The 24,143-nt window shown below is 50.4% G+C and overlaps 1 protein-coding gene across 1 annotated transcript in view; it reads left to right on the forward strand.

Annotated features, from left to right (window-relative positions):
• The window catches only part of SLC25A21 (solute carrier family 25 member 21), a 140,083-nt gene that overhangs the window by 84,524 nt on the left and 31,416 nt on the right, over positions 1 to 24,143 (forward strand). The window contains exon 2 of the mRNA XM_032948334.2: positions 9,723 to 9,771. Within this exon, the coding sequence (XP_032804225.1) occupies positions 9,723 to 9,771 (49 nt within the window). The remainder of the gene's footprint in view (positions 1 to 9,722; positions 9,772 to 24,143) is intronic.

Raw genomic sequence — 24,143 nt, forward strand, 5'->3', positions numbered from 1 at the left:
GTGCCTAGGTGACTATGTGGACAGCGGAACGAACTAACCTGTGATCTAACTTACTTTTCAAACTAACTTTTTGGAGACACGTCATCCGTAAAAATTGCGCTGCGCGGATTGTTCGCATCTCACTGAAAGCGAATCTCCAGACGCTGTGAATTGACGGGGGACCTGCGTGTGTGTTGTAAAGAGAAGTCGTCGAGCCATAGGTCGAGAGGAGAGAGTTGGAAAGTGGTGAGCCTGGATATGAATTGGACAGGGAGTCCACAGCACAGACGGATGGGGGAGTGTGGTATGCAGTTCCAGACAAATGCGGACAGCAGTGGAGAACGAACAACCGCTCAAGTGCGAGTTTGATTCTCGACCACAACCAATATCAGTGACGAAGATCCGAACTGATCCTGGGCTTCTGCAAGGTCGACTCAGCCTTAAATTGGTTACCTGGCGCGGTGTGCAAACAATCGGCACCGGGCGTGATTCTGGCCACACCCAGCCCCATCGTTGCACCATGCAGGGCCTTCATAGGTGCTCGCCGCACAGGCAGCCCACGCTGCAACAGTCTGTATCTGATGAGGGGATGGGGGACGGGGGGGATTTGTCTTTGTTCTGCGTGCGTCGCAATGAACCCGCCTGCTGCACGTGCGCGCGCGTTGCCTACATCCTCATTTCATCTATCGAGTGTCCTGAGCGTGGAGTGGAGGCGGGGGAGGCGAGAGGGGGGGGGGCTGCTCGCAGATTAATTTGGATAAACATAAGAAAGCCGAGCCGTCTGGCAGAGGCCCGAACTTGCTGTGCCGTAGCCCCTCCGCCAAAACCTCGTCAGCCAAACCCACCGATAGGCAAGCGGGGGCGGTACCTTCTGTCACCTGCCTCTAATTAGCTTTTATTTTCACCCTGGGATTCCGCAAATTAATGATTATTCTGTAATGTTTTTTTTTTGGGTGCAATTTCGGGGTCGGGGACCGAGAGCGCCGCCGCCGCCGCCGCTGAATCGAAGCCAAGAGGCGGGCGGCTGTGGCGGGCGGCCGAGGCCACGGTGAACTCCGCGGACCAACGGGGACTGAATGGGCGAGCGAACGAGCGGGCGAGGCGAGGCCGGGCCCACCGAACTTCCCGTTGGGCCGGGCTCGGAGGCTCTCTCCGCCTGCAGATCAAACGAGGGCGAGCTGCCGTGCGCCCGCTATCCCATCGCACGAAATTGGAAGCAGATTTAGCGGCTGAAAGATGCCTTGAATTAACTTCTTGTCAGAAAGCTTTGGTAATTGGGGAGGGAGGAGGCGGGGGGGGGGCGAGGTTCGTAGGGAAAACATACCGAAATAGTTGGCCATTATAAATCACCTCGAACATCTGCGCGCTTAATTTTATTCCTAGAGTGGGTGGTTGACAGGTAACTGCCTTTTGTTTTAGAAGGTTTGGAGTGGCCGTCTCGGGGTGAGCAATGGAAATATCTCACTGGGGGCATTAATTACCGCGCTCGTCGTACGCGGTCGGCCCTTGTTTATGTGAATGTTTTTTTCCCGAACCGCGAGTTGCACCTGCGCGCACCGTTTTTCCCTTTGTCAAAGGCAGAATTTCTCGATTTGTGCATCTTGAAATATTACACGAAAAAAAAACAGAAAGCAGAGAAATCCCTTCCACACCGATTGAAACGATGGCGCGAGTTTCTTGAATCAACTCGCCGCTCTCCCTTTGCCTTCCCCACCACCGCTGCCCTCCGCCTCTGTCCAGCCAGCGGTGTAAAGTTGGTCCCAGCGGGGTTAGTCGCTCGGCCCGTCACGTGTGGTGGGGCAAAGAGTGGGTTCACTTTTCCCACATCTTCCGAGGCATGTGGCCAGCGTTGTAGAAAAAGAGGCGAGAAAAGATGTCTCGCCGGTGGGACTCTCCAGAGATCCCTGGAGTGGAGGAGGCTCGTACGCTGCTACGACTACCGGCCGGTTCGAACTCCCGGTGCGACAGTTGACACAATGATGCAGGTTTCTTGAATCCCCTCTCTCTCTCTCTATCCACCAGGCAGCGTAAATGGGTCGATCACCGTTCGTCGGTAGGTCGCGTGTGGTGGGGGTCAAGTGTACCTACTCCCAACAACAACAAACATAAACTTTTTATTTTGTCAGGTAAGGGTCACTGATCTTGATAGTTGTTTTTCAGAAGCGACCTGGCCACAAATGATAGCTCATCGTGTGGAAATGTAGAGCAGCCAAATACTCTAAACGCGTGTTTCTAAATGTGGAGGGAAAATGGGAGGGCCCAGAGAAAAATTCACGCGACCACGGGGAGAACATGAAAACTCCTAATCCTGTATACACGCGATCAAGCCCACGACCTCCTGTATACCAGGCGAGGCAGTTAACATCTCACCACCGTGGCGCCCCGAGGTGCTTGGAGTAGGTCAAAATGCCCTCTAAACGGCTCTCTCGAGCTCCCTTTAGAGCAGTGGTTCTTAACCTGGCGTGCACGCACCAAACTGAGAGCGCGAGATGCCCTTTCTGCTGGTGCGAGACGTGGCCAGATTTTTTTTATTTCGAATGTAAATAATCGAAACTCACATTTAGCACGGGCACGTCAGTACAACTACAGTACCTTGTTTCACCAAACCCTATGTATTTATTAACATTGTACATCTTTTACAATTGAGAGCCTAAGGAGTGCAAGGCTGCAGTGTAGGTTAAGAACCACTGCTCTAGAGCCTCTACCGTCAGCAGTGGCGTGAGAACATAAATTGTAGATCTGCACCCTTTACTTTATGTTTTAAACCTCGAGGAGCCGTAGCCATGAGCGACAAACATCCATCTGCCAAGGGCTCGCAAACCACGAGAGACGAACCCGGCTGGGAAACATTCACGCACCTTGTCACCTTCCCGTTGTATGCCAAAGCCGACGGACACAACACAGCTTTTAAATGTAACGCCCGTGTTTAACCGCGATCCCTTTTTAGGCGGCCAGAGGAGGCCCTGAATGGCAAATGAAATAAATCACAGTGTAGTAATTCCATTCAGTGGGGTGTGGGTTCTTTTTTTTTCTTTCTTTTTCACCGTAATGAATTTCCAGGCCATGACGGAGCGGATGTGGTCAATCAGGGCGCCTGTTTGCAGAGGCGGCCTGGACGGAAGTCTTGGTCGCAATATGAAGTGGAGAGGCATTAGTGGTTGAATGGGAGGGACGTGAGGTGTGTGTGTGTGTGGGGGACAAGATGTAATTCTATACCCTAACTGTGTTCGCGAGCGAGTGAGTGAGTGAGATGAACAGCAAACGTGCCTTTTGTCAGCCGCGACAATTCTCAGATTGTCTCAGCGAAGATTCTTTCGTGGCTTGAATTTGAATAAAACAACTAATTTGAATTTGGGACGGTGGATCTACGCGCGTATAAGTGTCGGTTGTCGTTTTACCCTAAGCTGCCCATTGTCTCGAGGTAGTGAGAATAGGGGCGACCACATTTCTGGTGGCAATATCAGCCGTACCTGTTTAACTTAAGCAGGAAGGACGCCCGCTGAAAAAAAAGACTGTTTGCCGATGTTATCGGATCTGCGACACTCAATCACCCCGGGCCAGTTAAGCTGCCTGTCCCAAAGTGCAAATATTTTAGACCCGAGGAATTGAGACCATTTCACCGTCTTTCAGTCTAGAGGTGGGGGTCATCCTTCACCAGCGCGAAAACCTTAAACTCAAGACATCAATCTGCGGAAACATGCAAACTTAAAGAGTATGGCGCTTATCATCACCGCTGGCCAGAATGGTGATTTCACAAGGCAGAGCGAGCGAGAGAGAGAGAGAGAGCTCCTTGGGCAATGCGTTTGTAAGCAAATACATCTGTCCACTGATGCGGTCACACCAAATGCAAACCTCCCCAACCCATAAACAAAACAGCCACAATGAGAATCCAACAAAGCAGATAATGAACTTTAGAAATGGCAAACGCATTGCAACGGACGATGCTTAAATCTCAACCGATGTAGCGCGGCTATCCCTTTATCCGCCACTGTTGTGACACTTTACAAAATGCGTAAAAACTTAACTGCACGAGTCACTGTCATAACACCGAAAGTAAAACAAAAAATGTCCCATATTTTCCGGACATTGAACGTCGACATTATTAAGGCGAATGTTTATTTACGGGTATTTTTTTCGTAATAAACGATTCGAAGGTGCTGGGGTTACGACGACAAAAGGCTCGTTCCTTGCTCGGCCGACGTGTGGTTGGAAAAGGTGCGCGCGCGCGTGTGATCTTGGCTTTCCTGGACACTTTTGTTGGCCTGTAAATATGGCCCTCTAACCCTTCCTGTCCTTTAGGGCGCTGCGATGGTGTTTACAAAGGGCCTGCGAGCCTCCTTTTCCAAACTCGGCACGAAAATTTACAGGGGGGGTTTCGGCTTCCCAAATGCCAAACAGCTGCCGGGGCGCATCCGTGTATGGTTCAGCTGCTCTTAATCAACGGAAAATGAGGGACAGACTCGATTTTTATGCGTGTCACGGTCTCTTAGTGGTATTTCTGGTTAATCACCTCTTCAGCGTTAAACGCTTATTTCTCTGAGTCACTTAAGAGGACCGCCTTTACGGAGCGCAACGGAGCCCTCCGTTCGTTTGTTTAGCTCGCAACTGGGACCAAGACGCCGCGTGCAACTGCATTGTACACCACCGCTTTCCGGGGTTTTTCACCGTTCCCTTACGCGTGCTCGTGTGCGTATGCGCGTGTGCGTCTGTGTCGAGTCGGCCTCAATAGGAGTGCTTAGCGCGGTGTGTAAACGTCGCCACTCGGGGAGACAAAGGCGGCCCGGGCGTGGTAATACCCACCCACGTGTGCCGTGGCGGCCTTTATAGGTGTTCGCCGACAGCACTTGCCCCAAAAAGTATGTTATGCCTATACGGGGGATCTCTGTCTTTTGTGTGTACATCATAAGAGCTCGCTAAGAGCACTTTACACAAAAGTCTGTTTAGGCTATACGAGAGATTTTGCCTTTGTTGTGCGTGTGTAAATGGGGGTGCGGTAGTGTAGTGTGTGTGTCTTTGTGTGTTCGTGTCTTTGTGTGTGCACCCGCATCAGGGTGCATTGACGCTTAACATCCTGAATATACCAGCGTTGAGTTCTCGGTCAATGTCAACATTTGTGGGGGAGCGGTGGCGCAGCGGTTAGCGCACGACGCTACGAACCCCGGCGACCCGAGCTCGAGTCCCGGCCACGACTTTACAATAGCGATGATCCCCGGTGCGGTGTGCAAAACATCGGCAATGGGGGAGACAAAGGCGGCCGGTTGTGGTTACTGGCCACACCATCCACTTCGGACACCGTATCGACCTTCATCGGTGCTCGCGAAACAGCTCTCGCCCCGGCAGCCTGTGTGGGCTGCACGGGGGGGGAGTCGTGGTCTTTGTGCCCGCCCGCCCACCCGCATCAGGGTGCATTAACGCTTACAAAGCTGAATATTCCAGTTTTGAGCTCTCGGCCAATGTCAACATTTGTCGACACGCAGAGCGCGGGGCCGCGAGCATTCGCGAAATTCCTCCAGCGCGGCGCGCTGCGGTGTACGAATTTAATGAGGCTCGCTGACTGATGGATTGAGTGGGAGACTCTGACCACCCAATCATTGTCACGGACTCAATTGTCCTCTCGCCAAACCGATCGGCGAGGCAGGCTTTGCCAGCCGAACGGGCGTCTATTCACCACCCCATGACTTTTACCTGTCGGTTGTTTTCTTCCCCCTAACGTCTTAAATCACCGCACTTGCCGCCTGCCCCCCCACCCTTCCAACTCCCGCACCACCCTCCCGTGTCCGGCCGAACATAAATCGTCGAAGCATCTCAAGGTGGCCCGATCCACGGCAGAATTCTCTCCGCGGAAGTGGTCGATCGGCCAGGGCTTATTATTATTATTATATGGGCGCGGTGACAACTTCTGTTCGTAAGATTTTGCACCTGGGGAACGATTACAGTCGGTGTTGTTCTCGGCCGCAGCTCGCGTTGAAAGTCTCAGAGCGGTCTCCTTTCATTACCCGCCTCCTTGACGTCACAATGGCATTTGCCACGTGACGCGCGAGCGGATTGTTACATCAAAGGACAGGCGCAGACGAAGGTTCACCCGTATCGCCCGAGCAGACCGTGCGGGGTGCAAGTGCCGTTGGCGAGCACCTGTGATCGCACGCACGGTTACATCGCACCCACCACGGTTAACACAAAACTCAACACATTCGTCAATAACACAGCGATGCTTTAAAATATAATACAGTATGTAATAGGCGACGTTTCGGGCATTGGCCCTTCTTTACCGCACGTAAATTAAGCCAACACGGGCGGTAACAGCGCTTCTTGGCGGATTGTAATCGACTTTGGTGGCGCTGTTGTGTTTACGATACGGTTAGGTCAAGATGTTTTACGATACGTTGTTCGGGTGTGGTGGCAGTGTGGTTGGCGCGCTGAAGTTGCAAGCATGGGTTGGATACCTAGGCAGGGAGAGCAATGGCAAATTCTATCTTCACTTGCTACTTAATATGTCGTCAGTCCATCTCTCCCTCCCGCCGGACGTGAAAGCCAGTCAGCCAGTCAGCCAGTGAGCCAGTGAGCCAGTCAGCCAGTCAGCCAGTCGGCCAGTCAGCCAGTCAGCCAGTCAGCCAGTGAGCTATTTAGCCAGTCAGCCAGTCAGCCAGTCAGCCAGTCAGCCAGTGAGCCATTTAGCCAGTCAGCCAGTCAGCCAGTCAGCCAGTGAGCCAGCCAAACTTTCTTCTTCTTCTTCTTCTTCCTCTTCTTCCTCTTCTTCTTCTTCTTCTTCTTCTTCTTCTTCTTCTTCTTCTTCTTCTTCTTCTTCTTCTTCTTCTTTTTCTTCCTCCTCTCCTTCTTCTAAAATTGTGTCGTATGATGAGTGATAATTTACCACGTAAACGTTGTTTGGGAAAATTAAAGGTTGGATACACGTGCAAATGTTCTTCTAAATAAAATATGATTCGCGAACACAATGAATATGTACACGCCTTTCATAATCTGCCCAGTGAATGCATTTGCGAGGCAGTGAATTCGGTGAAACACTGCCACGCAGGTTATCGCTGCTGTGCCGTACGGCTCTCTGATGCGCTTTCAGGTTGCACCGCGCGTTGTTCGGCACGACGGTGTCCGACGTTTTGCGCCACGCGCCGGGGGCTTCTTCACGACCCGGACAGCACGTCGGAGAGCCACGCTTCCGAATGAACCGCATGTGATGGATTCCATCCGATCGCAGACAGTTACAATCGGGATTCTACTGTAAACAAACACCACGTGTAGATCACAGCGGGCTGGCCACGCGAGAGAGAAACAATTCCAGTTTGGAAAACACCGAGCGACTCGACTTATTCGAATAGACATTAGTTTAGTTTTAGATGATAATAAAGCGAACGCTGTTGTTGTTTCTCATATGCGGGTCTAATGTCAGCCCCAGCACCACTACCCTCTCCCGTCTCTTCGGCCCCACCACCACCACCAACCTCTCCCGTCTCTCAGCACCACGACCACCATCACCACCACCCTCTCCCGTCTCTTCAGCCCCACCACCCTCTCCCGTCTCTTCAGCCCCACCACCACCATCACCACCACCAACCTCTCCCGTCTCTCAGCCCCACGACCACCATCACCACCTTCTCGCCAACCGCAATGTCCCTGACTGCAATTCGTGCTGTATAACGGCAATGCAATGCGATTAGATATTGCGTAGCGTCTCAGTGTGACCGATCCTCGAAGACGCCGTGCAGCAACATTGGTGGGCAAGTTTTATGTTGATAGAGGCAGTCAATTGTGCCTGGACTTGAACAACGGCATGGAGTGAACAACACGGACGGCTCAGGGAAGGGAGTTCCAGACCTATGCGGGGGGAGATAGCAGAGGAGGATGTAGCGACTGCCAACTGAGCGATTGTTGACCGGAGGCTTCGAGAGAAAGGTCGCTAGAGTCCAGAGCGCGTGAAGGGGAGCAGAGCGAGATGAGAGGGGGAGATGTAACGGCAGTGAGCGGAGGGGGCGTATAGTGAGATGAGAGGCAAAATTCCAGCAGGAGCGAGTCTATCTTGAAGCCGGTGAGATTGACTCGGCACTGGATTTGAGATCCCTCGGGGCAATCCCGTTGGGCGATCCCGCGGGGCGATCTCAGTGTGGGATTTTTGAGCGGGGAAGGGGGGGGGACGTCGTAGAGGAGATAAGAGGCAGGGGTTTGGGACAATCGACAGCACAGCGGCAATGCAGAGCGCCCAACTTTGAGCGACGTTTCACCCCTTTGGTGCGTCCCCGCGTTTCGCTCTTGCGCCGAGTCTAGCCCGAGTGCAGCTGGCAGGCAAAACAAATATTTGAATAATCGTGACCTTGATTGCATCATTGTGTTAGGAAACTGGATGCAGCGGTGGGGTTGTGCGTGTGTGTTGCTTTTTTTCTTCTCTTTCTGGAACATGCGTTGAGAACACCGCAAAGTGGCCCCGGGTCTCCCGTAAGCTCTCGGTGCAATTACACCCCGGACGATTCCACGCCGAGCCCTCAAGGGGCAATGGGAGTAGTCATATGTAGTTATTTATTTAATAACACGTACATTTCTCCGTGTAAAGAATACGCACGGCTCTCTCTCTCTATGCGAGACGATATACAGCAACGTGACTCCCCCCCCCCCCACCCCACCACGAGGTTTGAGTTGCGGTGTTTCGATTGAGAATTCTTGTAAAGTGCCTCGAACGTTTTTGTTGTTGTTGTTGTTGTTAGATTTTATTTTTGTATTACATATTTTAAAAAAATGAACAAATGGCAACAACAACAATAATTTTAAAAAATATGAAAAAATCCACCGTGACTTTTCTAACCAGAGTTTCGCACACAACTCCGCGTTCAGTGTGATTCCATTGTGTACCTCAAAAAATAAATTTTCTTGCTGTGGTTTTCACACCTGATGATGATTGCTTGTGTTGCAATCGAAACGTCGTGAGAATTTTCTTGTTTTATATATATTTTTGTATTGTTTTATTGTTTCCCTTCTACGTGACTTTACCGAAAGAACAAAGAATATGAATCCCTGCAGTCACGAAAGCTTTAAATCAAAGCTTTAAATCAAAAGCAGACAGATACTGTTACAGCAGCAAAAATATATATAGAATTCGGTTTAGCGCCAGATTAAGGTATGAGTAGTGACGCGTGTTTATTTATGTTGTTTGACGAGGTGAGAATCCATGAGACCAGGATAGAGCCCCATTAGCAAGAGCGACCCGGGGCATTGAGTCTGCCGCTAGGGGGCAATGATTGTTTTGACGCCGTGCAGTAATAATAATCTGGCGGTTAGCAGAATCAGAATATTTACACTAGAGGAATCCGATGAGCTTTAAAGCTCTCTTTGGCAGATGTCTAGTGGGGCCGGGTAAGAACGTTGCAACAACAAACAATACAAAAAAAATTGAAAGTAGTGCAAAGGATAGGAAAGGTGAACTCAAATCACTTAAAACATTGTTCAAATTAAACTAAACTATTTTTTTTTATCTTACCAGGTAAGGCCCACCGAGGTAATAACTTATTTTTCAGAAGCGGCATGGTCACAAATGATAGCTCAACAAAGTGGCTTATCACGTGGACATTTCTAGCAGCAAATTAATCAAAATAAGCAAAAGGCATGTTTCTAAATGTGGAGGGGGAAAATCCACGCGACCACCGGGGAGAGAGACACCGCAATCTCCAAATATATTGTTGAGTTCCACGCGTCTGTGTCTCTGTGCGATCCTGAGTCGATGCTGTGTCCCTTTGTTGCAGGGCTGGTGGAAATCTGTCTGATGCACCCGCTGGATGTGGTTAAGACGAGGTACGTATATCTCTCTCGCTCCTCTAAAGCGTGCCGCTTATTCTCTCCAAGACATGGGTCGACAGTGTTTCAAAGAAGAACAAGAAGAGCCATCTTTTGCGGGGGCGGGGGGGGGTGTCTTTCATCAAAATTGTTCGAGAGCCTCATCACACGCAGAGCTAATTGTACACAAAGCAGCAGATGACAACACAAAATCTGGCTTAAATTAACAAAGTAGGTGCTGGAATAAACTGACTCCTATCCCCCCCCCCTTAGTTATTATTTAACAACTAGCCTCTTGCCCGTCCAAGGACGGGTGTATTGCAGTAAATCTGAAACTTGCAAGCGATAATCAGACCACGACGTGATATTAATTGCATCAACTAGTGTGCCATTTGTAAGGCCGCGGTGACACAGACTTATTTCATTTTAAGGTTATAATCCCTTGTTCATCACGACGTCCTTTTTACTTCGATGTCTCAACAGCGTCACGGAGATCACGTGACGTGAGGGTTCTGCCTTTGTAGTGAGGGTTGTCAGTTGACGCCGAGGAGGGGGGAGGAAGCACCTCGCACCCCCATGTGGAGTGACGTCACCCGCTAATTAATATTAATGAGGGGTGTCCAATAGGAAGACGTCACCTCTTCATGATTATTAATGAGGGGGGCTGTTCGACAAACATTCTTGGCTCATCATAGTAGTTAATACAGTTTGAGTGTTGTATGTCTTGTCATCGCAAAGACATTCCATAGTACACCCCATTCCCTGGCCATATTCAATCAATTATCTTTACATTAAATTACATTGACCATTTATTTAAAAGAAAAACCGCTCCCCGCAAAGGGAGGGGGCGGGGGGGGGGGTAGGCGGGCAACCCAAAGAGTCAGCACGCGGCTCCGGAGCCGGCAGGTTGCCGACTCGTTGCTCCAACGGGGTCGTAGACCCCTGCTCTAAGAGGTCGCGTGTCCAACGTTATTCATTGCGCGCTCTTGACACCGTAAAAAAAAAGAAATCCCGAGCCGCCACGGCCTCGAGTTTCTGTAAATATGCACGCAAAGAGGGTGTCTAACTGGCAGCGAAACGTAACGGGGATTCCCAGCATGCTGTGCATGTCGGGATGACATCAGCATTGCCCAGCACATTCCGCACACGCAGCCTTCTTCAAGGCACACACACACAGAGAGAGAGCGCTCCAAGATTTTTTTTTGGCGCGGCCCCGTCGTTCAACTTGCGAGAAGGCATAAAAGTGTACAACGCAATAAGGCAGCCGATACGTTGCGTTTTTGGGGCATAAATGCTGCACGGAGTGAGAGCGAGGCGGGTAAGCAAATTACATGGTGATCAAACCTTTACAACTCTGCATAAAAAGTTATGTCATCTGTAAAAAATGGAAAGGAAGAAAAAAAATCTCAACCGCCTTCAGTGCGCGCGTGTGTGTGTGTGAGCGGCAGTGTAGCAGTTAGCGCGCTGCGATACGAATCCGGGGACCCAGGTTAGATTCCCACTCACGGGCAACACCAGCGACGATTATCTCAACCGGTCCTGGGCCCTACCATAGGTCGACTGAGCCTCAATTGAGTACCTGGTGCGGTGTGTAAACATCGGGGGGAACAAAGGCAGCGGAGCGTGGCGCTGGCCACCCATGCCATCGTGTGTGTGCCGTGCCGGACTTCATGGGTGCCTGCTCACAGCACTTGCCCCTACAGTCTATTAAGGCTATAACGGGTGATCTTTCCCTTGGTGTGTGTAGAGCCGCCTCACTATCGGTGCTACTCGCTCACGGCACACGTGCCCCAATAGTCTGTTGTTTAAAAGGCGATCCGGGGTGGATCTTTCTCTTTGTGCGTGCGACGCGCGCGCGGCGCAGCAGCACTGCACTCGCACCACGTTGCCCGCGATCTCCTAAACTCGGGGGCTCTTCTCTGCCTCTCTCTCTCTCTCTGCCTCTCTCTATGACTCCCTCTCAGAGCGCAAGTACCAGGGGTGCGAGCCGAGCCGCCGAACGTGCGGTGGATTACGGCGCGCAAGTTCGCTGTTAGAGGCGACTTTCCCGAATGACGAAACCTGCACAGCTCCCGTGCCCCCCCTCCCTGTCCCCCCCGTCGAAAGCCCTGTTAAGCGGCGGGACGTTATGCGGCCAATTATGGGCTGGCGTCGGCGCGGTGCGGCGCTGGTGACAGGAAAGAAGCTGATGCCTGATCTCCATCTGAACCCCATCAGCTTTAACGGCCTCTCATTAGCCTTATTAACCCGCATGCAGTGGGGAGATAAAATTCTGTGGCTCATCGAGGCGTCTCGAGCCGCCGCCTGCCCACTCTGTCTGTGTTCCACCTTTCTCTGTGCCTCTCTGTTTTTAAGGTAGAAGGGGTGGGTGCGGAGGGGTGAAAGAAAAAAAGTTGTAGGCGCAGCCCCTGCAATTGCTCGCTCACACCGATGCTGGTGCAATTGCCCTCTTCCACGCTGGACAGGCGTCTTGGCAGTTGTGGGAGTTGCCCACACTTTACCCCACTGCACGTGAACCCGGCGATCACATAACTGTGGTGTGGCTTATTTTTTTTATATAAACTATGCCGTGCCGGGAGCTTGAGTGGAATCTGGCAACATCTGGATCGCAAATTCAGTGCGCTAACAAATGCACCTCAGAATGATTCCTCGTTTACCTGTTGTCGGTTGTAGTGGGAATCGCGATAGCCTGGAAAGTGGGAATCTCGATAGCCTGGACAGTGGGAATCTCAATAGCCTGGACAGTGGGAATCTCAATAGCCTGGGCAGTAGGAATATCAATAGCCTGGACAGTAGAAATATCAATAGCCTGGACAGTGGGAATCTTAATAGCCTGGACAGTGGGAATCTCAATAGCCTGGACAGTGGGATTCTCAAAAGCCTGGATAGTGGGAATCTCAATAGCCTGGACAGTGGGAATCTCAATAGCCAGGACAGTGGGCATCTCAATAGCCAGGACAGTGGGCATCTCAATAGCCTGGACAGTGGGAATCTCAATAGCCTGGACAGTGGGAATCTCAATAGCCTGGACAGTGTTAATCTGAATAGCCTGGGCAATAGGAATATCAATAGCCTGGACAGTGGGAATCTCAATAGCCTGGACAGTGGGAATCTCAATAGCCAGGACAGTGGGAATCTCAGTAGCCTGGACATTGGGAATCTCATAGCCTGGACAGTGGGAATATCAATAGCCTGTACAGTGGGAATATCAATAGCCTGGACAGTGGGAATTGCGATAGCCTGGACAGTGAGAATTCTGGTAGCCCGGACAGTCGGAATCCCGATAGCCTGGACAGTGAGAATCTCGGTAGCCTGGGCAGTGGGAATCTCTATAGCCTGGACGGTGAGAACCTCAATTGCCTCGACAGTGGGAATCTCAGTAGCCTGGACAATGGGAATCTCGGTAGCCTGGACAGTGGGAATCTCTATAGCCTGGACAGTGGGAATCTCTATAGCCTGGACGGTGAGAATCTCAATTGCCTCGACAGTGGGAATCTCGGTAGCTTGGACAGTGGGAATCTCGGTAGCCTGGACAATGGGAAGCTCGGTAGCCTGGACAATGGGAAGCTCGGTAGCCTGGACAATGGGAAGCTCGGAAGCCTGGACAATGGGAATCTCGGTAGCTTGGACAGTGGGAATCTCGGTAGCCTGGACAATGGGAATCTTGGAAGCCTGGACAATGGGAAGCTCGGTAGCCTGGGCAATGGGAATCTCGGTAGCCTCGACAGTGGGAATCTCGGTAGTCTGGACAATGGGAATCTCGGTAGCCTGGACAATGGGAATCTCGGTAGCCTGGACAATGGGAATCTCGGTAGCCTGGACAATGGGAATCTCGGTAGCCTGGGCAATGGGAATCTCGGTAGCCTCGACAGTGGGAATCTCGGTAGCCTGGACAATGGGAATCTCGGTAGCCTCGACAGTGGGAATCTCGGTAGCCTGGGCAATGGGAATCTCGGTAGCCTGGACAGTGGGAATCTTGATAGCACAGACATTTTAGTTGTTTGCGCTCTGATCGAGTTTCGGGTTGCGACCATGAGCGGCAACCACGAGGCATTGTGAAGTCTCGCGTCCTCATCATTGTGTATGTGAACGTGCCATCACTTTACTTGCACAGTCCCTCATAGTTTATTGTCTCATATTTCGTGACGTACGACGATGTGGGTCATCCTGTTTATGATTTTGCATCTATTTATTTGTCAGACTCACACTGATTGTACAATTGATGTAAAACATTCACTTCCCCCCTCACCCTGCATTTGTATGGCCAATCATACAAGCGGTCCACAGAGGGCTTCAGAGCGGTCACACGCACTCGAAGTCGACACGCGATTACTGGTAGCCACGGCCATGTCAAGAGCTATTGTGGATGTGGTGTGCTGGGTACGGATATACAGGGGGCTTAAAAAAATGTTAACAATTACATGGGACTATCGTTTTTAATGGCGAAAGAACGGATAATACACTGTAACATGATAACAAATGTAATGTTACGAGCTTCTAAAATTCAAAGAGTGTCCACTTGTTCGCCATCAACACGTGACTGGAATCTTCTCCAGGTGGTCTCCAGAGCCCGGAGTCACATGTTACGTGGTATTGTTGCAAATTCTCAGAAGTGTAAAAAAACATGTTTTGAAGCACCCTGTATATATAGTTGTTTTATAAGAGTACTGGAATTAACATTGCACACAGCACATGCACGGTGTAACTGAAGTTGAATTAACACTGCACCTGTGCAGTCCGGTACCAGTGGAGGCACAGATTTTTTTATTTTGTGTTTAGTGTGTTTTCCTTTCCCCCGCACCTCCGATTCGCACGGTTGGGTACGTACGGTGCAAAAGAAGTTCAACATACATGTCATGCACATGTACAGGTCTCTCGTCAAACCACTGCGAAGGAAGTTCAACATACAGTGAGGGAAAAAAGTATTTGATCCCCTGCTGATTTTGTACGTTTGCCCACTGACAAGGAAATGATCAGTCTATAATTTTAATGGTAGGTTTATTTGAACAGTGAGAGACAGAATAACAACAAAAAACATCCAGAAAAACGCATGTCAAAAATGTTATAAATTGATTTGCATTTTAATGATGGAAATAAGTATTTGACCTCCTCTCAATCGGAAAGATTTCTGGCTCCCAGGTGTCTTTTATACAGGTAACGAGCTGAGATTAGGAGCACACTCTTAAAGGGAGTGCTCCTAATCTCAGCTTGTTACCTGTATAAAAGACACCTGTCCACAGAAGCAATCAATCAATCAGATTCCAAACTCTCCACCATGGCCAAGACCAAAGAGCTCTCCAAGGATGTCAGGGACAAGATTGTAGACCTACACAAGGCTGGAATGGGCTACAAGACCATTGCCAAGCAGCTTGGTGAGAAGGTGACAACAGTTGGTGCGATTATTCACAAATGGAAGAAACACAAAAGAACTGTCAATCTCCCTCGGCCTGGGGCTCCATGCAAGATCTCACCTCGTGGAGTTGCAATGATCATGAGAACGGTGAGGAATCAGCCCAGAACTACACGGGAGGATCTTGTCAATGATCTCAAGGCAGCTGGGACCATAGTCACCAAAAAAACAATTGGTAACACACTACGCGTGAAGGACTGAAATCCTGCAGCGCCCACAAGGTCCCCCTGCACAAGAAATCACATATACATGCCCGTCTGAAGTTTGCCAATGAACATCTGAATGATTCAGAGGACAATTGGGTGAAAGTGTTGTGGTTAGATGAGACCAAAATGGAGCTCTTTGGCATCAACTCAACTCGCCGTGTTTGGAGGAGGAGGAATGCTGCCTATGACCCCAAGAACACCATCCCCACCGTCAAACATGGACGTGGAAACATTATGCTTTTGGGGTGTTTTTTCTGCTAAGGGGACAGGACAACTTCACCGCATCAAAGGGACGATGGACGGGGCCATGTACCGTCAAATATTGGGGGAGAACCTCCTTCCCTCTGCCAGGGCATTGTAAATGGGTCGTGGATGGGTATTCCAGCATGACAATGACCCAAAACACACGGCCAAGGCAACAAAGGAGTGGCTCAAGACGAAGCACATTAAGGTCCTGGAGTGGCCTAGCCAGTCTCCCGACCTTAATCCCATAGAAAATCTGTGGAGGGAGCTGAAGGTTCGAGTTGCCAAAAGTCAGCCTCGAAACCTTAATGACTTGGAGAACATCTGCAAAGAGGAGTGAGACAAAATCCCTCCTGAGATGTGTGCAAACCTGGTGGCCAACTACAAGAAACGTCTGACCTCTGTGATTGCCAACAAGGGTTTTGCCACCAAGTACTAAGTCATGTTTTGCAGAGGGGTCAAATACTTATTTCCCTCATTAAAATGCAATCAATTTATAACATTTTTGACATGCGTTTTTCTGGATTTTTGTTGTTGTTATTGTCTCTCACTGTTCAAATAAACTTACCATAAAAATTATAGACTGATCATTTCTTTGCCAGTGGGCAAACGTACAAAATCAGCAGGGGATCAAATACTTTTTCCCTCACTGTACATACATACATAACGATGACATTTTAATTCACGCTGTAGTAAATTATACAAATGCAAGTGGTGCCCAGACAGTGGCGTATCGTGGCTGGCAGGGATCCTGGTGCAAAGAGTGAAATGGAGTCTTCTTCTCCCAAATATAGACCCCCCCCCCACCCCCTTCTTTATAGCCCGCCACCCCGGTGCAGTTGCACCACCTGCACACTCGATTAAGCATTGCCACTGCGTGTATCTGTATGTACTGTGCATTGAACTTATTTCGCACCGTACGTTGCCAACCACGCCAATCGGTGGTGTGGGGGAACGACAACAAACTAAACATAAAAAGCAGTTCTAAAGAAATTAGTTTCCAATCTACATGATTTAAAAGTGTATAGCTCCAGTGGTTTCCTAATATCGGAAGAAAGAACGTTCCAGACGGCCACAGAGGCGCATCCGAAAGCGCCACGCGATGCGGTAACCGCCGTCTTTGTTCAACGGCCGAGCCAAAAGCCGCTGCTGCTGTTATTGCGAGGATGACCGCAGAGTTCGCGTGATAATGCATGCTCCTTGACGAAATCGGCAAAGGTATTGTGGTTCATATATACAGTCCTCTGCGTATGTAATGGAACACATCAGCATAGCAATGTGCTGTGAAAGCCACGCAGGGACTCAACGCTCCGTTCACGAGGGCGCTGCTGACGTTGCGCAATAGGGGGGAGGTGTTGTTTCGTGTTTTCCCAATCGAGCGATTTCCCATTTTGAAAGTTTGGCAAAGTGAACCGTGACTGATACGCACGTGTGGAACAGACGCGCGGACGGTCGGCACGGAGAACGGAGCGAAGGGGCGACGGAGTGCGCAAAAGAAGCGTGGAGAATTGACACCGCCGAGGGACAGGGACTGGAACGCGCTCCGCTCGGTTGCCCGTCGCGTGGCCATCGGGCGCAAATGTCCCTCGGAGACTTCGCCAGCAGCGAGGGTGGGGTGGGGGGGGGGGGTTCAGTCGACGGGGGGCGGCGGCATGGGGGGCGGTGGGGGAGACGCAGATTGCTCACACGCCAGCCGCCTGCGACCGATGTTGATTTAGCCGCCCTGCCCAGGCCTTCGTTATGAAATTCCGCACATAGTGGCCACCTGCACGCTCGCCCACCAGCCACGATAGCCGGTCCCGATAGTCGGTCCCGATAGCCTGAGCCACAAGCGGTCCTGATCGTGGTCCCGAGAGCCGGTCCCGACAGCTGGACCAACGACACCAACTCCTCTACTGACGCCCGCCACTTGCTGACGGTTTCGTTTTATAAATAGTGTTGTTGCAGACGATCGCGGGACGTCCGACCAGGAGATGGAGCGATGAACTCTGTCCATGTGCAGGTGACGGGTGGATAATTATATCGTACGGTCGTGAAAGGTGGTGGCGGATTTGGAGGGTTGGGTGGTAGGCCTTTGATCCAGCAGTGGATTGACCATGGCTGATGATGATCGTGCTGATTTAGGTTTTTGGAATGGTGGGTGTGCTGTTCCAAGCGGTTTCCTGCTCAAATCAGCATTGAGATGGGTGTTCGGCGCCTGTTTACAACCCTGAGCCATTGGTGAAAATTCCACATTCCTATGGCGGGGGGGGGGCGAGTTTATCCAAATAAGGGTCGACAAAAAACCACACGGAATTTTTTGGTCATGTGGCCGCACATAAACTGTAAAATTATGGCCCCTGATTTTGATTGCTACTTAAAATAAAGAAGTTTTTTTCTTTCATATTTCACATTGAAGGATAAAAAATAAACAAAGGAAACTAATGGTTGCATTTTTCTAGATAAATAAGCCACATCCGTCTTGTTGGAACCATATGGTCCTCGTGATGTCCTGGAGTAAAATAATTACGCATTGCTTCAGTCGATGCTTTCATCGCAAAAGAAAAAAAAACATGTACATGTCAATTAAAATCAAGGAAAAAAATATTATTTTATGAAGACCACATTTTTGTTCCTCTCATTGTTTAACTTATGTGATGCAAAGGTATTTTTTTTTGCGAAACATATTTGTCGAGATGTCGTTGTGGTATAACGGTCATCACAAAACCCAACAGTAAAAGAATAAGCTGAAGACAATACCGGTGTGGAACTGTGCGTGTCACAGTGCATCATCATCCATTGTTGGAGAATGGCCATGGAAGATGACTTCAAAGAACTTCTTCTGGAGTAATTTTGCTTAAAACAGCTTCATCCACATTTTTTATGCCCTCCAAAGAGTGCTTACCTGACATCTCGGAGCAGAGATGAATGAAGTTAATAAAAAAAAAAACTCAAATATAACGCGTTGAGCATATAGTTAATTCACAGGGAGCGTTGTTTGTGGCTTGTTTGTCTAGACCAGTGTTGTTCACTATTTTTCAGAGGGGGGGGGGCACTTTCGCCGATAAGACATCATCAGTGTGAGGGCCGCCACGCATTTAACACCATTGGGGGTTTGACAGCAGCATGACGATGATGACGATGATGATGATGGTGGGGGGTGTTTTCACACTTTGTGTATTGTCGGGGACCACACGTCAAGGACTGCACTAAAGGTCACCAGGGGCCGCCAGTGCCCCCCCCCCACCCCCCTCACCAAGTTTTCCCAGTTGTGCTGCATCCAGATGTAGCTTCCATTCCGACAGCTCACAGAGCAGTACAATGCTCCGTATTTGAGAACGGCCCGCGCAATTCGGTAACAGCAGCAACAACGACGACGACAACAACAACGACGACAACAACAACGACGACGACAACCATGGGTTAGCACGTTCATTGTTCGCACCGTCACCCGGGCACACACGGGCGATGATCACGCAAGGAAAAGCGCTGTCGAGATTTCACAGACACGGTCTGCAGTAGTTCCGCTTTAGGAGAGGAGGTGTGGTTGGGGAGGGGGGGGGGTGATGTTACCCCCCTGTCTGTGTGATCCCAATTGGTTTAATGCTTCGACGTTGCTAAGTTTGGATCGTCACGCCGGCGCACAATGACGTCCGCAGGAGATCTTCAACGTCTGCTGTGCATCAGACGGTGCGTGGTAGTAATACACGTGTTAACATATTAAAACGCCGAACAGAAACCTGTGACGAAGCAAAACGGTCCCAAATATATAATTGCTCATCCAGAGCTATTGATGCGTTAATACTCGCATTGCCTCTGCACTGTTTGTGGTTGTTGTTGTTGTTGTTTGACTTGCACCCCACTGGGATTTTTTTTGCACACAGCGTTGGTGTGCGGTGCTTTTGCTGGGTTTTTTTCATGGATTTTCTGTTTGCACAGTCACACATAGTCACTTTAAGATATTTTTCTTGTTCGTGTTTTTGTTTGTTGTGGTTGCACCCGATTCAAGAGCCGAATGGCTCACAGGGCTATACCAAAATAAACTGAAAACTGAAACTGAAAACTCTTTGAGACGACGATCTAAAGAAAGCTGTCTCTGGTGTGGACCAATCAGTTTCAAAGACAGTGCATGATATATAATTATCAGAGCATGTTTTTTTTTTTGCATGTTCATCACAAGTACGTGTGGTTAATGCAGATAGGATTCCTTGCGAAAAGGTTTCTGTTTGGTGTTTTAACATTTTAACACAACTGTTTTATTGCCAGAAAGGGTGAAATCTATTCTTATATTTTGATACTGGCAAGAAATGTCCCATATTGGTGCGTAGTATGTTATGGTCAACACCCCCGCAGTGAAAACTATGACGGCCTGCAGGTCTCGAGCCGCGACCCTCAGCTCCCCGACTATCACAGAGCTACTTCCGAGATCTCTTTAAGTGATATTTGTGTCGACGCAGTGGAGGGCATCGCGTCCCCGTGCCGCTCAGCCACGGCGTTGCTTGAAGTTGCAGAAGATGGAATTTCGACAAAATTAAGCTCCGCTTCGAAAAAATAACCCCAACTCATCGCGGAACCCACAAGAGCGTAACGTTTCGGGCAGTCGAGCTTTCACGAACTAGACATCGCACAGGTGATAAGAGACGTACGCACGCACACACACACACACACTTGGATGAGCCGTTCCTTTGGAGGATATGGAGCGGGGTTAACGTTGAAGGTGTCCACCGTGAATGCCCAATTGACCGTTCACAGCAGGAGCTGTTAGTCAAATGCGCCTTTTGATCGTGCAGAGGGCAGAGCTTCGGGTGAGCGTCGGGCACCTCTGTCACCCTTCCCGGCGTCCAACCGAGCCGGCGACGTCCTCCTCCGCGTGGCACAGGCGACGCAGTCTCGAACCCAGGACCACCGCGGTCACCCCGGAACGCGCGCCCGATGTTCGGCGGCTCTGGGACGCTAAGCAGGCGTTGAGCGTGCACAGCGCTTGGATGGGCCCGCCCGCCTGCCCGGGCACAAAGACGTCGCGGCGGATGATTGTGGGGCAACGTACGGTGCGAAGGAAGTTCATCATACATACATCCATCGGTAGCGTAGTAACTACATTATCAGTTCAGGGGGTGCGGCAATCGGTCAGGTGATGCCCCGATACTGTTGAAAACAAATCTCATGGTGGTTGTCAAGGGGGCCCCAACTCTGACATACGTACACACATACGTGCGTGGTGTTCAGTCGCAGGCATTCAGTGCAGCGAAAATCCATTGCCGTTACCATACTTCAACGCTCCCACTTCAAAGCTCCCCGCCGCCTTCTGAACCAGCGCGCACCATCCTAACAACCGGCTCGTGATACACGTGGTGTGTTGAGACACTCATCCAGCAGTGGATTGGTACAAGTTTACGAACAAACAGCCCGAGAAGCGCACACCACCCGTGAGAGTACACCCGCTGCTGCTGTAGCTGCTGCTGTAGCTGTTGCTGTAGCTGCTGCTGTAGCTGCTGCTGTAGCTGCTGCTGTAGCTGCTGCTGTAGCTGTCATGTGGGCCCCCTGCACGCGCGATGACGCGTCTGTCCGGAATATCGTGGCACCAACGGCCACTTTCAGGTGTCATCCCACGAGACCTTTCGTCGGATTACGACATTTGGGCGAAATCCCGTGACTGGTGCAGACCCTGTCGTCTTATCTCGGGACGTGTTTTGACGCCGGGGCGAGTTGGGGGGCGTGGGGGAGGATTATAGGTGGGGGCCCCCTTTTATTTTTGTGGGCCATCGGACCCTGAATGGGAAACCCTAAGCCCGGCGTTGTGGTGACGGATCGGTGAATCGCGCCCGAGTGCCAGGGCTCATCCCTTGTCCGCTGCCACTTCCCGTGAAGGCTTTAGAGCTGCCCGCGGTGGCCACGATACATCACCGGTCTTCCCTGGCGCTTTGTCCAGAAACTTTACCGTAAACAACACTCGCGGAATCCCATGTTTGCAGCACAAATAACGAAGAATGGAAAGTTTAAGGGTTGTTTTTCTTTTTTTTAGAACGGGACGATGCGTGGTGCTTTGTCTTCCCGGTGGCTTTGATTCGTTAAGAAATATTTATTTTAAAGAACTGTAAAAACATGTTTTTGTAATAGTGTTTCTGCTGTGGTGCAATTTGGAGGTTGCTGGTTCGATGCAACCTCCCGGCGTGGCATTTGAAACAAGTTTCAAATTTCTTGAATATCGCCCCCCATACTTCTCTGTATGTCCACAGCAGTACGCATAGGTAGACCACAGCCAGTCAACTTGCAGGTCGTGTGTGGTGGGGCAAAATGTGGGTACTCGCATCTCTTCCAAGACATCTGCCCAGCGTGGAAGAGTAGGCCAAAAATACCCTCTGGAGGGGCTTCTTTAGAGTCATAGCGACGTGAAGACCCTTCCGCCCGGCAGTGGCATAAGCAGGCAACTTGCAGGGCTGCTCCTTTTTCCTCGTCTATTTTAATAGCTCAGTGTTGCACGGTCGCCGTTGCGGGCTACATTTATGTCGTGACAGTTTGTGTCCACGTATTTTTCATTTTGAGTTTTATTTGCGGGCTCATTATTTTTTGGCAACAAAAAAAAATCCATCGCGTTCGCGCTCACCGCTAAAAAAAAACCTCGACCGATTATTTTGCAACGAAAATTCACCAAGAAATTATCCGTCGCCCGTATTTCGTGCTGATTTATGACGGGAAGTTTTACTGTTCTTACCAACTTTTGTAAAAATTGCGCGGCGCGCAGACATGAAAGCAGGACCGGAGGAGAATGTGGGTCCATGAAGAACCCGCTGGCATTGTTGTACTGCACTTACGATGCTCCCACATATATGATAACGATTAGCACATTCGGCATTGCCTCTGCCCTTAAAGCACGAAGGCTTTGAGACCAAAAAAGGACCATACGAAGACCAAGACTTGTGAATAAATCGCAAGAAATGAACTATCACTGTAGTCTCCTATTCCCACCCACCCCTCCTCATGACTCTGAGTCTCTCTCACGGTGTCTTTTTTAGCTGTGAACTATCCAGCAGTGGATTGACAAAGGGACCGCATACGGACACGTCTACGTTATTCGCACGTCCCATGGGCATTGGTAATCAGATTTGACGTGTGCATCGATTTTTGTCCCCAAACATACGAGCCTTATTGGCATATACGGCAGTGGCGAAGGCGCAGGGCTGCGATTTCTTGCCTGTGTCTCTGCTGGTGGAAGGGTCTCCACTAGAGGGAGCCCTATAGAGCTACTCTAGAGGGTTATTTTGTTTCTCTCTCTCCCTATGTCTCCGCGTTGCACAGACGTCTTGCAAGAGGTGGGGAGTGTCCGCACTTTTCCCCACCACACAGGTGACCTGCCGATCAACTCGCTGCGGTGAACCCAGTTCTACTCCTGGGTGGACAGACTCGTGCGGGCAGGGGTGCGTTAGGGCCCCAATTAAGAAGCGTGCTCTATTGTTCTATCCGCCGCACCAGGAGATCACAACATTTATCGACAATATATAACAGTTGAAAAACATGTCTTTTGTGAACAGTATTTATAAAGGACTGTTTTGCCTTTAGCCCCTTTATTTTAAGAGTTGTATCCCCATATGGCATGTTACCCAGTAACTTTGGTGATTTTGTTTGTAGCACTAATGCTGAAAGTTTATGGGGATGCAGACATACTGAATGTGTGTGTGCACGCCTGTTGTGTCTATGAACATTTGTCGGGAGCGGTGGCGCCGCGGATAGGGTGTTGCGCTGCGAATCCGGCGACCCGAGTTCGATCCCGGCTCATGGCCACCAACACGAGTGATGGTTATGCGATCCGGTCCTAGGCCTCCCCTAGGTCGACTCAGCCTCAAATGAAGAACCTAGTGCGGTGTGTAAATATCGCCTATGGGGAGACAAAGGCGGCCTGGCGTGGTGCTGGCCACCCACCCCCTCGTGTGCCGTGCCAGCCTTCGTAGGTGCACACTAACAGCGCTTGCCTCTCAAGTCTGTTAACGCTATGCGGGGGATCTTTGCCTTTGTTGAGTGTGTTTGAACACTGGGAAACAATGAACAGTGGACACGGGGTTCCCCATCCTCCTCGTGTGAACACCGATATCGATCATGACGACGACTACGATAATGATTTTTTTCTCTGCCTTCTATTTACACACTTTTGTGTGCGCGTTTGTGCGTACGTGTGTGTGTTTGACCCACTGATGACGATGGCGGTGGCGATTATGAATACTCCTCTCTGTGTCTGGATGGGCTGGAAAATGTGAAGAATAGAAGTGGCCATCCTCCTCCTCCCCGTCATCGTCCCTCTCGCCCTCCTCCTTGTCCCCCTCATCCTCCTCAACCACCTCGTTCTCCTCCTCGTCACCCCCCCCTCGTCATCTTCATCATCATAATAATGCAAGTTGGAACGTGCGCGATGCTGCGCACTGGAGAGGCAACCCTCCTCGACCACCTCATCCTCGGCCAGCGTCGCGCGCAGCTCGTGACGATGATCCTCGTTTTCCCGGCTGCTTTAAGAGCCGAGAGCGGCGTGCGCGCGCGTGCGCGCGCGCGTGCGCGTGCGTGCG

This window comes from Petromyzon marinus, chromosome 6, assembly GCF_048934315.1.
Source record: "Petromyzon marinus isolate PM22_M1 ecotype Great Lakes invasive population chromosome 6, UKy_Petmar_22M1.pri1.0, whole genome shotgun sequence".
In the NCBI taxonomy this organism is placed as follows: domain Eukaryota; kingdom Metazoa; phylum Chordata; class Hyperoartia; order Petromyzontiformes; family Petromyzontidae; genus Petromyzon; species Petromyzon marinus.